We start from the raw sequence: 17,987 nt of genomic DNA, 5'->3' as shown, positions 1-17,987 counted from the left end.
CCTCTTGGCGGAGTGTCCCCTCCAACTCAAAGTCCACGCTCAGTCTGAGCACATGGAGACGCAGCCCCCGTATATATACCCCATCACCCCTCCTACCAGAAAGGGCTTCAACTTTCTTGTAGGCTCCTGGCAGTTCCAGTCCCAACAGTCACTGTGGGGGAGGTGTAGGGCACCCTGTCACTCTGAACACTAGACCGCCAACCGACTTCAGGCAGGCGGCACAAAGCACACAGCGACGGCGTCCATTTAAAAAGTGAAGTTACTGCAATGGTGAAAATAAAGGTGCGGCACCATTGCACAGCATTTATTATTTTCTTCTCACACCACACATGGCATATATATTTCCTACCATGGGGGAGATGTCCCCTAAAAAGGGGAGGTTCCTAACATAAGCCTATTTAGGGCAGAAAGCACACACACTTGGTACTGCTAACCAGCGCCAAAGAGTCCAATGTCCAACAACCACTCATTCCACAACAGCAAAAAGGTTAGGGGGGAAGCAAAAAGTTTCAGGAGGACCCTGGAAGCAGGGCAAAGTCCAACAAGGGCTATACCAGAGCCCCCAAAAATCCAACATGACGTCTCACTACATAGACTTGGGACTCATAGTGGCCAAGCTCCTGCTCAAGCGACGCTGGAAATACCCTGAGCCCCCAGCAGCGAAGGCCTGGTATCAATCACTTCTATATTGGGCAAGGCAGAAAGTATAGCGCACCGTCATGAAGACGCAGTGGGGATGTGGAAGCCACCACTGGCGGCAGAATGGGATGCGATCTTGTCAGACTTTTACACCTCCTGGCAGAGATACTCTGAAGCGCTGGAAGGTGGGTCTGAGTAAGATGAGGGGTGGAATCTACTAAAATAGGCAGAATGCAAGGCACATGGAAACATAAATTATGTCCAAATCGGTTACACACACAGAGCTGTAGACATGGCACACCCCTGACAATCAACCAGGGTAAAAATGTACTGATTAAGTAACATAGGTATCGACAGGAACATATATTTAGGATAAATACGTATTAGTGATGCATGATGGCTGATGTGATGCAATAGTTTAATAACTCAAGCCTGAGAGGAAGGGTAAATGTACTGTTTTCCTAGTTATATCAATGTTATGTTGAAAAGTGTTTAAGTTTAAACCACCAAGACATCGCAACTGCTGTTAACACACTGGATACGACTCTGGAATTCACAGTTGAGGTAAATTATGCTGTAAATTTGCCTAAAACAGTTTAAATGTATATACATTGTACCGTGTTGTAGATGTGCAAATTGATATGCGAAAAAACCTAAAATTCAATAAAACACATTTAAACAAAAAATTTCACAGAATTGGGGTGTCCGGAGATTTATGACAGTCTAGAAAAGCTTGTGAAGGCAGACCTGGCATAGACAAAAATGCTTTTATGAACCTTTACAGGTCTATGGTTGTTTCAATGTTTATAGGTTTATAGGATTGGGGGTTGTTGGAGCAGGGGATTTTACCGTGAATAGGTGAATGCGTGTTCATTGTTTTATAGACATATGTCTAAACAATAATAAGGATTTTACTTACCTTGTCATAAGGATATCCAAACTGCCCTTGGGTCACCCCAGGACAATGACTTGGCATGGTACCAGAGGCAAATCTTCATCTTCAAGTTGCAGAATATGTATGGCAGTTCTAGGGTAGCTTATCCCTTTTTTGTAATAGGATAAATGCAAAGTGTTTGTTGCTGACAAGTCTTAGTGTGAAACTCCAAATATGTTTTTTTTTCTTTCTCTGTAGTTATGTTTTGTGGACTATGCGGGTTTTCAGACTTCCTAAAACCTAAGTGGCTCAAGAAAATTATCAGTTGGCAAGATCCGGATACTGGATGCTTTCGAAAAATTAGTAAGTGGCAAAATATAGAAATATTTTTATCTAGGGGTTGAAGTAGGTTTCTGTTAGCAAAATAATGTAATGTGCCTCAGCAAACCAAACTACACAGTAAGCCATAACAAATATACTATTTACTGGTATCATAAATACACAGTGTTAGCAGTTACACAACTGGAGAACACTTAAGGCTCGATTACGAGTCTTGCGTTCCACGAACCGCCAGAATCGCAGGGGCGCGGCAGTGGCAGTCTTCCAACCTCTCTATTACAATAAGATTGGTCGGACCACCATAGCCCCCTGCAGCCACTAGGGAACCTCCATTCCCTGGCGGTGTTGTGGCGATCTTGAGCCAGCAATATGCCTGGCAGGACCGCCACGGTCCCTCAAAGCATATGACAAGTTTCCTCTCCTCCAGGGTTTTAATGGCAGTTCCACCTCAATAAAAACAATGGTGTAGAGGATACAAAAGGGGCTCTACATGGCCCCCTTGTGCCTCATGGACAAGGGGTGCATGCAGGGGGGCACATGTGTATGCACCCCAGTTCCTAGGTGGCATGGACTTAACAGTCAATGCCACACAGTAACTGTTTTTGACGTTCCCATTGCAGGGCCTATTTTCTGAGGCACTGCTGTGGGAACGTAAAGAAAAAGCCCGCCAGACCTGGAGGGCAGCCCGAGCACAGGTTTGGTGGTGCTGCAGAAGGGTGGACCCGGCGCCACACTGCCAATCTCGTAATCAGACACTTAAAAACTACATTCAATTTACACAACATTTATGCAACTGATCAGGACCAACAAATGCTAGGGCTGCAGTCCCAGAGAACTTTTAGAATATTTCTTAAAACTCTATATTGTATCAATTTGCACATTTCAAACTCCCATGGATCAATGATGGACATCCTACTTCCTGACTGGTGGAAGAAAAGCTGATATTGGCAGTGTTAATAGCATATTTTAGTTTATTTCAAAATAATACAGGTAATAAAAATAGTGATGTTCAAACATACAGTGTTAAATACTATTAGTAATCAACAATCATTTTGTATGCTTCAAAATGTATATATTGCCTTAATACTTTTCATGTCATGTGAGTTAATCAGAGCAGTATAAATATTCACTTATTCGAAAGATTTCATGATTTATAATATTGATTTACTGTACATTTAGAAACTTAGGAACAACAGCAGGAGCCAGGGATGATACACACACACGCCAAGGGCTTACCGGCGTTTCCTTGTGGTTGCTGTTGACACCGCTGTTTTTGTCTACAACTAGCCGCACCCGCTCCGCTGGTGCCGCGTCGCAGTTGGGGGCTTGTGTGGCTGTTGGGAGCACGTTTGCTCACAGCTTTTAAGAAGGACTCGAGGGAGCAGGGACTACGCTCACACCATCAGCGCCGCTGCAGGGACTCACCTAACCAGGAGCCCCTGCTTTCCGGCACACCTGCTGACCTGTTGCCCCTCCCACCCCTCGCTCAGAGGGTGACAAGCGTTCGAACTCTTCATCTCAGCGGGACACACACACGCCAAGGGCTTACCGGCGTTTCTTTGTGGTTGCTGTTGACACCGCTGTTTTTGTCTACAACTAGCCGCACCCGCTCCGCGGGTGCCGCGTCGCAGTTGGGGGCTTGTGTGGCTGTTGGGAGCACGTTTGCTCACAGGTTTTAAGAAGGACTCGAGGGAGCAGGGACTACGCTCACACCATCAGCGCCGCTGCAGGGACTCACCTAACCAGGAGCCCCTGCTTTCCGGCACACCTGCTGACCTGTTGCCCCTCCCACCCCTCGCTCAGAGGGTGAAAAGCGTTCGAACTCTTCATCTCAGCGGGACACACACACGCCAAGGGCTTACCGGCGTTTCCTTGTGGTTGCTGTTGACACCGCTGTTTTTGTCTACAACTAGCCGCACCCGCTCTGCGGGTGCCGCGTCGCAGTTGGGGGCTTGTGTGGCTGTTGGGAGCACGTTTGCTCACAGCTTTTAAGAAGGACTCGAGGGAGCAGGGACTACGCTCACACCATCAGCGCCGCTGCAGGGACTCACCTAACCAGGAGCCCCTGCTTTCCGGCACACCTGCTGACCTGTTGCCCCTCCCACCCCTTGCTTCACGCCCCCATAAAGGGACGCCCCTTCCCCGCTGTGCGGGAGCACGCGGGAGCATCGCGGGAGAAGCCCGGGCAAAGGGCGGGCCGTCTGTGGCCGTCAGGGGCAGGAGGAGGCAGGGCTGGGCCACCCCTCTTACATCCACTGCAAAAGGTCCTAGTTCGTGGCGCTTCATTGTGGGCCCGGAATCCAGCATGTCAACCCGTTCCGGTAAGGCCTTGAGGGGTGGCGGTGAAAGTGCCCCAGGGGGTGCCATGTTCGGTTCTATGGACAAATTTCTCACCAGGGTGGCGGCTGTTATTGACAATGAGCTCGCCATATCAGAACGGCGCCTCTCTTTTGACTTCCCCCCTTCAAAAAGTCTTTCTTCGGCATTAGTGATGTCCCCACCAATCTCCATTTCCCATGCACCCTTGCTTGGGGATTTACCTGGGGATTCTTATATTGTACCACTAGAGGTTGGAACAGATGGGGTAGATAGTTTGCTGATTGATCCTCACCTCGTCAGCCCTTGTACCGTGGTTGTAGAGCCCTGCCCCGACCCCCCCACAGCCGGATCTCCTGGCACTCAGTCCCAATACTGCTCTGACGCTCCCACACTCGATCCACAACTTCCGCCCAAGACACGATCTATCCAGGGGCCTATGAAAAGGAAAGGGAAAAGGGCGACCATCATTCGAAAGGGCTGTCACCCCGCGCTTATTAAGCACGCCAGGTATCAGCCCCACAGGGGCCCCACATTCCCAAGTGCCGGAGGACCTGTACCACCGGGGAACTTTAATGCCCCTCCAATCGTAGCTGACACAGTGCTACCCCCCCTGCTGGTCCCAGCAGTACCTGACCTAGCCAACGAGGGTCTCTTTCTGGAGCCGATCGAGAAACTGGTCAGGTCTCTTTTGGTACCACTTATTGACCAAGTCAAAAGTTTGGGGGACAGGCTTGACCGTTTTGAACAGGTTACCAGGGACAATTTCTTTTCCCTGAAAACCCTGTTCAAATTACAGCCGAAGCCCAGCGAGGATAGGACAGACAGGAACACTGGGAAAGAGGCTTCAGTGAGTCATTCTCTAGGAGAACAGTCGACACAGCCGCCCAAGCGACCAGTTTCTGGGAACGCTTCCTCGGTTGCTTCCCTGGATGGCCCGAGGCAGACAAGGCCGAATGTCTCCACCCATGCTGCCCAAGTGCATGCCATTCCTCCCTCAGTTGTAACAACCCCTGTGCCTAACCCAGGGCAAAGGAAACATCAGAAGGGAGGGACGGGCCCAACTTCACAACCTGGGGCCGTTTTACACGCCAAAACTGGTGGTGCAGCGACAACCCTTAAGGCTAAACCCACCACTCTTCCGCCCAAAAACCCTTCTCCATTGGCTTTTTCGCAGAAACCTACACGAAAGTGTCCCCCAGTTAACCTTCCCCCTGAGTGCCACCCGTTTGTTGTCGTCCTTACCAAAGTCCCCCCTATTAGGAATACCCAGCAGGAAAATCACCAGGCGCTTAAGAATAAGGTCATCCATTGGCTGAAAATCAACAGGCCCCTCCCTCCGGGAGTGGATGGCATAATTCTTGGCGTACGCAGGGTGGGATGGATTGGACACGGGAAAAAATCTCTTGAAGGGGATTGCGTGGTGGTTAATTTCCAGGACGCAAGAGTCGCCCATTTGATATGTTCTCAAGGGCGATCCACGGCTGGAACGGGTGTCGATGCTGTCGACTTAACATTCTTTTACCCACGGACTATCACGACCACTCCTACCATCCATCTTGGACAACTCCCCTATAACAGCAGTCCTGGGGGTCAATTTTTCGTAGAAAATATCGCCCACGGTCATCCTTCCCCGGGAGTCTTCTCACAGCAGTTATATCCAGCTCCAGTGATACAGAATTGGGGCTCCTGGGGCTGCTGACTCTGTGACGCTCCCGGGGAGGCCCTCGTGGTTTTGAGTCCTGCTGCTGAGCCTACACCCCTCTTTAAAACCCGTAGCCTCTCGACTACATCACAAAGTCAGGCTACTGCCGAGTTTGTAAAAGAGCAAGGGGAGATTGGGGCATCCTCTGACCTTCTGGTTAGTCTCCCTGGTGTGGGTGTTGTGGACACGCTGCACCCTGTCGAGGACTGTAGCATTACGGCTGTGACGGACCCCTCGATTAGGGTTTTCAGCTGGAATGTGGCGGGCCTCGAGAGGAAGCTAGCGCTGCCGGACTGGAACGCGCTAGTGGAACAATATTCCATATGCCTGTTCCAGGAAACATGGAGTGGGGTGCCCCTGCATAAGGCAGGATATTCCACCCACTTTTTGCCGGCAGTTCTTAGTGCAACTGGTAGGGGTCGCCCTTCGGGTGGCCTCTTAATTTGGGTGGCTTCAGAACTCAACTGCAGGGTGGTGGAGCGGGATACCAAATGCCCGGATCTCCTTAACATATTGCTGAAAAATCCCCAGGGCCGAGTCATCTTAAATATCTTCAACATTTACGCCCGAGGCACAAGGGGGGGTAGAGAATCCCCAGCAATAGCCTGTTTAGAAGCCCAGCTTCGCTCGTCACCTCACAGGTCTTGTACCTTGTTGGCGGGCGATTTCAATTGTACCTTTGAGCCCCTGGACCTCGAAATTCTATTTGATCAAGAGGAACATGATATCAGGTGGGGGATCCCGTCCCTTGAACTTAGACCCATCAAAAAGTGGACAGAAGTTGCCCTCCAGATCAACTCATTAGCTATGGAGTTTGGTCTGAGGGCTGCCAACGGCAGGACTAGGTCCGACAAAGCAGGGGCCCATACCTACAATAGGCCAGGGCATACGTCACGGATTGACTACTTTCTCCTTGACATACACCTGTGGAGCATGGTGGAGGACATGGTGATTATACCTTCTGTCGAGAGTGATCACAACCTCCTCTCTCTCACCTTGTCTCACAGGTGGCTAACTAGCACTGTGAGCAGAACTTCTCGTAACCCCGTCCCGGACCTGTCAGTAGTCGCCAACTGTGGACGGCGGCTAAAGTGGGCGAAGTTGGCACTCTCAGTGGAGAAAACTTCTGCTATCAGGCAGCTTCTTGCCTCAGCTCTAGTCAATCTCGACCCCCAAGAGGATGGGTTGCTGGAGGTGGCCCCAAGGTTTTGTACCATAACCCAGGCTATTAGCGACCTCTTTGTGGTTCCAGCTAATACGAACAGAAGGAAACCAAGCTCACGAGCTAGACAGGGCTGGTACAACCAGAAGTGTAGGGAGGCGAAGTCACTTCTCATTGAAGCAGTCAATTCCAAACTACCGTCCAAGACTAGGGTGGCCAGGAGACACTATGCACTCTGCCAAAAAAACGCTAAGATGGAGTGGGAGGATAACTTCTGGCAGGACCTCCTGGCTGCCAGTCGTGGGAAAGACGCCAAAGGTTTTTGGGACTTGGTGGGCAATAGGAACCGTCCCGAGGATACCCTGAGGACCTGTACCATCAATGCCCAGACATGGTTCTCCCACTTCCAAAAACTCTATTCTGCTGCTGAAGGCCCACTAAACGACCCTTTTAATCTCCCGCCCTACACCCTAGTCCAAGACTTGGAATTTTTTTCAGTTTTGGATGTTACAAAGCAGATTAAAACCTTGGTACCATTAAAAGCAGCTGGTCCGGATGGCCTACCAGGCGATATCCTACGAGCATATCCGGAAGAATGGGGGGCACTAATCTCTGCACTCCTCAACGCAATCGTTGTGGGAGGCCCCGTGCCAGATTCCTGGAGAGGTGCGGAGGTGGTCCCCATCTACAAAAAGGGTAGTTGGGATATCCCTGGGAATTACAGGCCCATAAGCCTAATAGACTCGAGCCAGAAACTGGCGGGGAAAGCCATTTTGGGGAGGATCTCACAATGGGTGGACGATAACCACATCCTGTCCGATATGCAAGCCGGGTTCCGTTCAGGCACAGGAACTATTGAACAGGTCTTTAGGCTCCTGCTACTACACTGGAAGGTGGTGGAGCTGGGCAAAGGCAGTCTTTATTTGGCCTTTATTGACCTAAAGACTGCCTTTGACCTGGTTCCTAGGGAGGAACTTTGGAGGGTGCTTCACGAACTAGGGATGCCCCCGTATATACTAAACCTCCTTATCAAACTGCACAATAACACCTATGCCCAGGTTAGATGGGGGTTGAACGGGGAAAAGACCGATAAGATCAGGGTCGAGAGGGGAGTTAGGCAGGGTTGTGTCCTGGCCCCCACCCTTTTCTCCCTCTATATCAATGGAGTGGTAGATCATCAACTCGGCGAACCAGCAGACGCTCCCACTCTGGGAGGCGTAAAAATTCCAACTTTGCTGTTCGCCGACGACACCCTCCTCATCTCTAAAACCCCCCAAGGCCTCCAGACACTACTGAACCGCTTCCAGGATTTTTGCACCACCAAGGGACTTGTCATCAACGTGGAAAAAACCAAGTACCTAGTTATGCATCCACCACGCAAACTTGGCCGCCCTCCCATTCTGAACTCCATACCCCTTGAAAGAGTGGCAGAATTCGACTACTTGGGAATTCGACTTAACGACGCGATGAGCTGGACCGCCCACATCAATAAAATGACAATGGCCCACAAAAGGGTGGGGGGGGCCCTTCTCAAGGAGTTCAACAACTCAACAAAACACTGTGTTGCCCCTCTACTAGACATATACAAAGTACGTGCGGTCCCTGCGTCACTCTATGGAGCCGAACTGTGGGGCCTGGGCAAAGTGGATTTACTGAGCAAGGCTGAAAACAAATTCATTAAAGATCTCCTTGCTATTCCATCGAGTAGTCCGACTATCCCAGTGCTCATGGATACTGGCTGCAAAGCTATAAGGGATCAGGCCCGTCTTCGTCCCCTCTTGCTCTGGGCTCGCCTGTGGAGGGTTCCCGAGCTAAAATCTTATGCCAATGGTCTAGCTGAGGTGATGCACTCCGACGGTTGGCATAGCATTAAATGGCTGAAGGACATTAAACATCTTTTAGGGGACCTAGGCCTGGCCTCTTGCTGGCATAGCCACTCCGCTCCCCCGAAGGAGATTCTAAAAAAACTTTTTTGGGAGTGGGTTTGTGTGAAGCGCATCAGTAGCCAGCAGCACTGTAAAACTACCACAGCTTTTCTGCTGATAAAAGATGTCGTCACCTACGAGCCATACATGGACATAATAACAATCGCCATGGATCGGTCCCTGTACATCAAATTCCGGTTAGGAACCCTACCCTTGGCCGACTTCTGTTCCAGGTGGAATAAACCCCAGTCCTCATCACGCTTCTGTGCTCTTTGTCCCGACAAATCAGAGACGGTGCCACACTTTCTTTTCGAATGCCCGGACTATGGTCGCCCCAGATCACGTTGGCTTGGTCCTATCTGCAGAGAATTGGGTACCCGCCAGTACTCTGTTGCCCTCCGTATTCTTTTAACCAACACAGCCCCTCCCATTGTTTGTGCTGTTGCCAAGTTTTTAAAATGGGCTTGGTTGATTAGACATAGAAGACTGTCCATATCAATTTAATCTTTGTTTTAACTAATTTATGCTGATTTAATGTGTTTTATTCTTTTACCGAATGTACAGTCATACTTTTTTTCGACATGCTGTTTTTATCTTTTGTACTGCTTTTATGATATATGCATATCGAAATAAAGCAATCAATCAATCGATAAAAAGATTCCCATAGAGGAGTTCCCAACAGAAAATTATCAAGCACACAACTGGTGAAGCAAAAGGAAAAGACAGACCATGCTTCTTTTTGTTCATAAAGTGATGAAAGAATCTGAAAAAAACATCAGATTCATAACAACATATAACAATGAGGCGTGGTAAATAAGAAAACTTTTAAATACACATTGGGACATAATGAAGACAATAGTATCACTGCAAAGAAGTTAACAAGAATGCTTCAATAACATACAGAAAACCTAAATTCCTGAAAGACATGTTAATCAGTAGTGACATAGCAGAGGAGAATAAGACCAACTGATGGAAAATCAAGGGTGGTAACTCACATTTGAGAAAATGTAAAGCATATAACTATGATGATTTTGAAGTTCGGGATAATGAGTTGGTCTCTGATCGATTTATTCTAGGATATATTAGATGTGTAACTGTTTGATTGATCTCACTATGTTAACACTCACACAGGGGGTGCAGACACAGACAGTGGAATTAGGAGATCTAGCATGGAGATTACTACATGCAGGTTTGAAAGAGATTAGATTTAGAATAGAATTCAGTGCTGTCACATCAAGACTTTGGGCCCCTCTAAACATGAGTAACAGTTACTGCCCACTGTGGCTGGATAACTGTGTAGTTATTTAATATCATATGGTAATATGAAGTTTATTAATTTAATGGTGTTATAAAATAGGGTTCATCCCTGTGCTTGATGGAATATTTGCACCCCACTGGGGCTATATGATATTGTGGAAAAGTATATTGACAAGAGAGTATTGAAGAACAAATTAAACCCCATGTTCACATGGGAATTACATATGGAGAATATACAAATGGGAGAATACGTGATCTTGACCTCAACACGTGTTAAAATATTCTTTTTTTCACCATAGGTTATAACTATTGAGCATCATATCAGGGAGGGAACACAGCTAATAATAATACTGTGCCTTGCTTATAAAGCACCGAGTAGATTCTATATACTTTCATATAACTGCTAACTCCAGTGATTTTGTAAGAGCACACACATTTTTTTACACAGTCTGTATATATATATATATATATATATATATATATATATATATATACATATATATATATATATATATATATATTCACTGAAAAAACCATAGGTTTCACACCAGTTATAGTTAGCTGGACATGTTACTCATACAAAACCATTGAAATTCCACCGTTATAGTTAGTTGTACTCACTAAAACTCGCGCACCCGCAATCCACTGCTGATAATGTCACATATTACATCATTCATGACATGGTCAGTGACATCACTGATGACATCTCAAATGACATCACTGATGACATCATCCATGTGACAATGAAATACACCTCATCACACACTAGTATAATATTTTTCACTCACTGTAAAATAGAAAGTGCCCTATTTCAAACCATTGACACATCAATAGTATTTTCTAAACATCCACTCAGTGAATCATAGATCTATACGCACATCTAATCAGTTACCTATGGATTCAGTGTTATATGCAGTGAATAATTAACAGAACACTAACAAATATACTTATTCGCCTATTTCAACATTACACACCAGCACACATTGTATTCACTTATAAAGACATCTTATTGACTTATGCAAACAATGGATCAGACTTAAATTTACTCACCTACACACTTCTGCAAACACCACTTCATCTATTCATAAATACACTTAGTGTGTCATAAAATGACTATTAGAAATATTCAGTTCTCCATACAGTGACTCATACAATCACTAAGTCTTAGGCTCACTTAATTAGATATAACTGTAACTTACACTGCTTTTTTATGCAAATTTAATGGAGATATACTATTGAGAGACATATTTAATTACCACCACACCCATAAACATATACACTCACTGAAACAAGTGTTATAACATGTAGTCTTAACCTCATTTACCTACTGAATGAACTATTCACACATTTTTAGGCAATGACATACCCCCCACCAAACCACATAGACATGCATTTACCCATACAAATACTCAGTTAAGAAACCAATAACAAATATAGTCTTTAATATACCAATTAAGTCAAAGCAATAAAGACTTTAACACAGTAAAATAACTACATATTATATATAGTGAGACTCTACAAATTAGTCAAGGAAACAATCAATGACACTGTTACTAAATCCATCATTCACACATTTATATTTATATATCCACTCATTCTTCAATGCAAAGTAGTATATTTATAATACATATTTAAATATCAAAGCAAACCACATTCACTGGATGATATCATCAGTGATGTCATCAGCGATGTCATTTGAGATGTCATCAGTGATGTCATCAGTGATGTCACTGACCATGTCATGAATGATGTAATATGTGACATCATCAGCAGTGGATTGCGGGCGCGCGAGTTATAGTGAGTACAACTAACTTTGACGGAGGAATTTCAATGGTTTTGTATGAGTAAAATGTCCAGCTAACTATAACTGGTGTGAAACCTATGTTTTTTTCAGTGAATTTCAAAGGTTTTTTAAATGCTAATTCCTAACTATAACGAGTGTGAAACCTATGGGGCCGTATTTACGAGCCCCTTGCGCCTCCGGAACGTCACGTTTTGTGAGGTTCCGGTGGCGCAGAAGACTGAGTGATATTTATCAGGCAGGACTAAGCCACTTTTTGTGGCGTAATCCTGCCTGATAAATATCAGTCCCTTTAACGCAGTGTCCTGCGTTAAAGAGGCGTGCAATGGGTGTTGCTGGCGGCATTCCCAGCAGCATTCATGGACTTGAGTAATTTATAGCATCTTCAAAGTCAGTCTTTCAAAAATTCCAAAGTATAGGACATGATAATCCAAATCCAAATGTTTCTCAAGAAAAGTCATACACCGTGTCCGTGGGTCATATCTGCCCAAACGCCGATATTCCAAATGATTGAAAATGACTTTTCTTGAGAAACATTTGGATTTGGATTATCATGTCCTATACTTTGGAATTTTTGAAAGACTGACTTTGAGGATGCTATAAATTAGGTGATACAAAAGGGGATGATGGACGGAGCGTTTGAGCAAATCAAACACTCACCCCCAGTCAACTGATCTGGGTTTAATCCATCACCATTCTTTAGCTCACTCGGCCACCCCAGGTCAGACATGGCTATATGCAAATCAGTCTGACCCTGTGCCTCATGGGAACAGTCCAGCCCGAACTGCCAAGCCATGTCTTCCCTGGACCGGAAACAAGCATCCTGGGACCGGTTTCCGATTCATAATCCTCATCAGCTAGACTATCTTGAATCCAGTGGCCAAGTGAGCAAGGGACTCACGTCTGAGCATACCCTGCCACACTTAGGGCGAACAAAGCGATACAAAAGGGGATGATGGACGGAGCGTTTGAGCAAATCAAACACTCACCCCCAGTCAACTGATCTGGGTTTAATCCATCACCATTCTTTAGCTCACTCGGCCACCCCAGTTCAGACATGGCTATATGCAAATCAGTCTGACCCTGTGCCTCATGGGAACAGTCCAGCCTGAAATGCCAAGTGTGGCAGGGTCCATGGAAGACATGGCTTGGCAGTTCGGGCTGGACTGTTCCCATGAGGCACAGGGTCAGACTGATTTGCATATGACCATGTCTGAAATGGGGTGGCTGAGTGGGCTAAAGAATGGTGATGGATTAAACCCAGATCAGTTGACTGGGGGTGAGTGATTGATTTGCTCAAATGCTCAGTCCATCATCCCCGTTTGTATCGCTTTGTTCGCCCTAAGTGTGGCAGGGTATGCTCAGACGTGAGTCCCTTGCTCACTTGGCCACTGGATTCAAGATAGCCTGGCTGATGAGGATTATGAATCCGAAACCGGTCCCAGGATGCTTGTTTCCGGTCCATGGAAGACATGGCTTGGCAGTTCGGGCTGGACTGTTCCCATGAGGCACAGGGTCAGACTGATTTGCATATGGCCATATCTGAAATGGGGTCGCTGAGTTGGCTAAAGAATGGTGATGGATTAAACCCAGATCAGTTGACTGGGGGTGAGTGTTTGATTTGCTCAAACGCTCCGTCCATCATCCCCCTTTTGTATCGCGATGCTATAAATTACTCAAGTCTGCCCGAATTGTGTGGGTAAAATTGATACCTAGTCACTTTGAATAAGAATGTACTTATGACTCGTCTAACATTTGGAAGAAATATCTAGTTATTTGACACAGGATACCGACATAACTTGAAGGAAATAAGAACGCCCTGAAGAAGTTCTGTTGTACAGAACAAAACGCGTCGGCTGGCTGTGGTACATAAACTTAAGGACAATAAAAGCATTTGAATATACACCAAGATTCAGCGCTTCAATAAGGACTCTAAGTGATAGGATTAGATTGGACTTGTTGTGCAAGTAGTGCTGTGCCAAACTTTGGAATATTCTCCACTACTCTCTACTACTCACTCTCTACTACTCCACTACTCTCTAATACTCACTCTCTACTACTTATTCTCTACTACTCTACTACTCTCTACTACTCTCTCTCTACTACTCACTCCCTACTACTCACTATCTACTACTCTCTACTACTCACCTACTACTCACTCTCTACTACTCTCTACTACTCACTCTGTACTGCTCTCTCTCTACTACTCACTCTTTACTACTCACTCTCTACTAATCTCTACTACTCACTCTCTACTTCTCACTCTCTACTACTCTCTACTACTCACTCTCTACTACTCTCTCTCTACTACTCACTCTCTACTACTCTACTACTCACTCTACTACTCACTCTCTATTTCTCACTCTCTACTACTCTCTACTACTCACTCTCTACTACTCTCTCTCTACTACTCTCTACGACTCACTCTACTACTCACTCTCTACTACTCTTTACTATTCTCTCTCTCTGCTACTCACTCTCTACTACTCACTCTCTACTACTCACTCTCTTCTACTCACTCTCTACTACTCTCTACTACTCACTCTTTACTACTCTCTACTACTCACTCTCTACTGCTCTCTACTACTCACTCTACTACTTACTCTCTACTACTCTCTACTACTCACTCTCTACTAGTCACTCTCTACTACTCTCTACTACTCACTCTACTACTCTCTACTACTCACTCTCTGCTACTCTCTCTACTGCTCTCTACTGCTCTCTAATACTCACTCTCTACTCTCTATTACTCACTCTCTACTCTCTACCTGTCTCTACTTCTCTCTGCTTCTCTCTCTACTAGTCTCTACCTCTCTACCTCTACCTCTCTACCTCTACCTCTCTACCTCTACACCTCTACCTCTACACCTGTACCTCTCTACCTCTCTCTACACGCACACATATATATGCATATATATGCATATGCATTTATATATATGTATGTGTGTATATATATATATATATATATACATACATATATAAACATATATAATCTGCATATCTATATAAATACGAATATAAATGCATGCATACATATACCTATATGCATACATATGCATGTTATTTACATGAAAGTTTGAAAAAACACTAATAAAAGCAACCTAAAAAGCCACCTCATTACAAACAGAATGGCTTTAACTTAAACGAGGGCGAGATCTATTGCATTTTCAATGCTTGTTTACTTTGGTTCCATCAAGAAGGCATTCAGATGTGTCACACATTTGCCATAAAATCTGAATGTTAGCACTCTAGTTGCTCATTAGATCACTGTAGTAAAGCGACTGCTCACCAGGGAAGTCTTCTGCTGGTATTCAAAGCGCACGTTTCAGTCTGCATGTCAGAATTTTTTTAATGAAATAGAAGAGGATTTGAGAAGTCAAAATGTGCCCTAACTTTTCTTTCTTCAGGACTAATCATAATTTCTATGGCAAAATGAACCCACTCATTTTGTTCCTTTGCAAATTAAATGTTTTAAGTGTTACCACTTTGTTCCAATCAAGATGACTTCAGGTGTGCCATACTTTTGTCATAAGTAAGACTGTTAGCACTCTAGTTGTTCTTTATAGCACTCTGGGACATTCTGTCACTGGGCTATACTTGGGCTATATCGGGGGGATATTTGTGCTACATTTGGGCTCTTTTGTCTCTGGTGGCCATCTTGGGAGACTTAATCGTTATGAAGTTTCCTAATTTCCTCATTTACTACAGTCTCCTCAGTAGGAAATACTTTCAGTTTTCTACTTTGATTCCATCAAGAAGGCATTCAGATGTGACACACATTTGCCATCAATTCAGAATGTTAGCACGCTAGTTGCTTATTAGATCACTGTAGTAAAGCTACTGCTCACCAGGGAAGTCTGCTGCTGGTATTGAAAGTGCATGTTTCAGTCTGCATGTCAGAATTTGTTAATGAAATAGAAGAGGATTTGAGAAGTCACTCAAAATGTGCCCTAATTTTTCTTTCTGAAGCACTAATCATACTTTCTATGGCAAAATGAACCCCCTCATTTTGTTCATTTTTAAATTAAATGTTTTCAGACTTACCACTTCATTCCAATCAAGATGGCTTCTGGTGTGCCATACTTTTGTCATAAGTAAGACTGTTAGCGCTCTAGTTGTTCTTTAGAACGCTCTGGGACATTCTGTCATTGGGCTATACTTGGGCTACATCTGGGTGATATTTGGGCTACATTTGGGCTCTTTTTTCTCTGGTGGCCATCTTGGGAGACTGCATGTCAGAATAATTTAATGAAATAGAAGAGGATTTGAGAAGTCACTCAAAATGTGCCCTAATTTTTCTTTCTGCAGCAGTAATCATACTTTCTATGGCAAAATATACCCCCTCATTTTGTTCCTTTTTAAATTAAGTAAGTAAATGTTTATTGTTTAGTTAATTAAAACCATAACAATTTAAAACCAGAAATTAGAAAAGTCAATGTTATACAACCAAATAAAAAAAAATTGAACAGTACATTCATTTCATCTCTTCTTAATACTTATAAAATTCATTATTAAAATTCAGTGCAATACGTTTGACCTTTTTTCCTCCTTTACCAACTTTCCGACCCTTTCAACAAAAGTCATTTTTTTAAATGCTTTGAGGAATTTAATCAATCTGCCATTCAATGGAGGGTCTGAAGGGTTTAGGCACACCATTATTGCAGCTCTACAAGACTTAATGCCTCTTTCATTAAAGCTTGTTTTTAGGAAGATAACTCGTTCATTATACAGTTCCTTGCATGTGCAGATTACATGGATAAAATCTTCTTTGTGGAAGTTGCACAACCGACATGATTTAGGCCCGGAGTGCACCCAAACAGGCTGGTCCACCAAAGACGGTAGTGTCCCAAAGCGTAATGCCATAAGTTGCTTTTTTACATTAATTGAGAAAGTTTCACTCAAGGTGCAAGGGACTTATAGTTGTTTATCACCATCCAGGTGCGCGACCTTGATCTAAAGATGTTTTTGTCCAATTGTGATGAATGAATTTTCAAGACTTTGTTTATAGCTTGTTTGAAGGATTGATACGAGAGGTTTTTATCCCATAATTCTTTTGTACATGTGGTTGAGAGGGATTAGCATAGGTATTGATTAAAAAGAGAGGTTTTGTCCTTGTTTACTTCCAACCAAAGGGCTTCATTAAATTCTGATGTAGCTACATTTTGTTTCAAGCGATACCAGGTTTTCACTGTCGCATTCATTCTGCCTATATCTTCATTTATTAGGCCGAATTCAAGGCAAACCTGGGCTGGGGAGGCCGACCTTTGTGTCTGAAATACTTTTTTGTAGATGGAGACTATTAGATGATTTAGGACGTCTCCATCTTCGCCATGAAAGGCTGCGCTGGCATATGTAAGTGTTGGCAGAATTTTTGCCTTCATTACTGCGAGCAGGGGTTTATAAGAAGGACCCTTCAGCTTTTTAGCCAGTAAGCTAAAGGCAAATATGAGGGCACTAGTTCTCTGTGTCATGTACCTTTTTTGCTCCATGAGGCTTCTTGAGTTATCGATATAGAGTCCTAGGTACTTGTATTTTTTTTCCTCCTCTAGTTGTTTGCCATTAAGCCAAATTGTTTGTTTACTTCTCTGTTGGCTCCCAAACACCATAGTTTTAGTCTTGGATATGTTTATTTCAAGATTGTTTTCTGAGATATAAGCTGACATTTCATTCAGACTTCTTTGGAGGCCGATCTTAGTTTGGCTCATTAACACCACATTTAGGGGTCGATTAGGATGGCGGTTTTTCCGCATCCTCCGGGCCGGCGGAAGTGTCCGCCGGCCTGGAGGATGCGGAAAAACCGCGGCGGAGACTCCAAAGACCCACCGCCAAATTAGGATGGCTGGTGGGTCTGATAATCTGTCCGCCGCTTTTCCGCCGCGGTCGGAAGGCGACCGCGGCGGAAAAGCACTAACATGTCTGGCGGTGTCTATCAGACACCGCCAGGCATATTAGGATGTCTGAAAATATAT

The 17,987-nt window shown here is 44.8% G+C and overlaps 1 protein-coding gene across 1 annotated transcript in view; it reads left to right on the top strand.

Moving 5' to 3' along the window:
• Positions 1–17,987, top strand: part of LOC144785417 (UPF0764 protein C16orf89 homolog) — a 714,167-nt gene that overhangs the window by 559,920 nt on the left and 136,260 nt on the right. Inside the window, exon 6 of the mRNA XM_078664336.1 lies at positions 1,772–1,876. Within this exon, the coding sequence (XP_078520462.1) occupies positions 1,772–1,876 (105 nt within the window). The remainder of the gene's footprint in view (positions 1–1,771; positions 1,877–17,987) is intronic.

The sequence above is a fragment of the Lissotriton helveticus genome, chromosome 10, assembly GCF_964261635.1.
Source record: "Lissotriton helveticus chromosome 10, aLisHel1.1, whole genome shotgun sequence".
NCBI lineage: Eukaryota > Metazoa > Chordata > Amphibia > Caudata > Salamandridae > Lissotriton > Lissotriton helveticus.
This window is presented reverse-complemented; position numbering and strand designations above follow the sequence as displayed.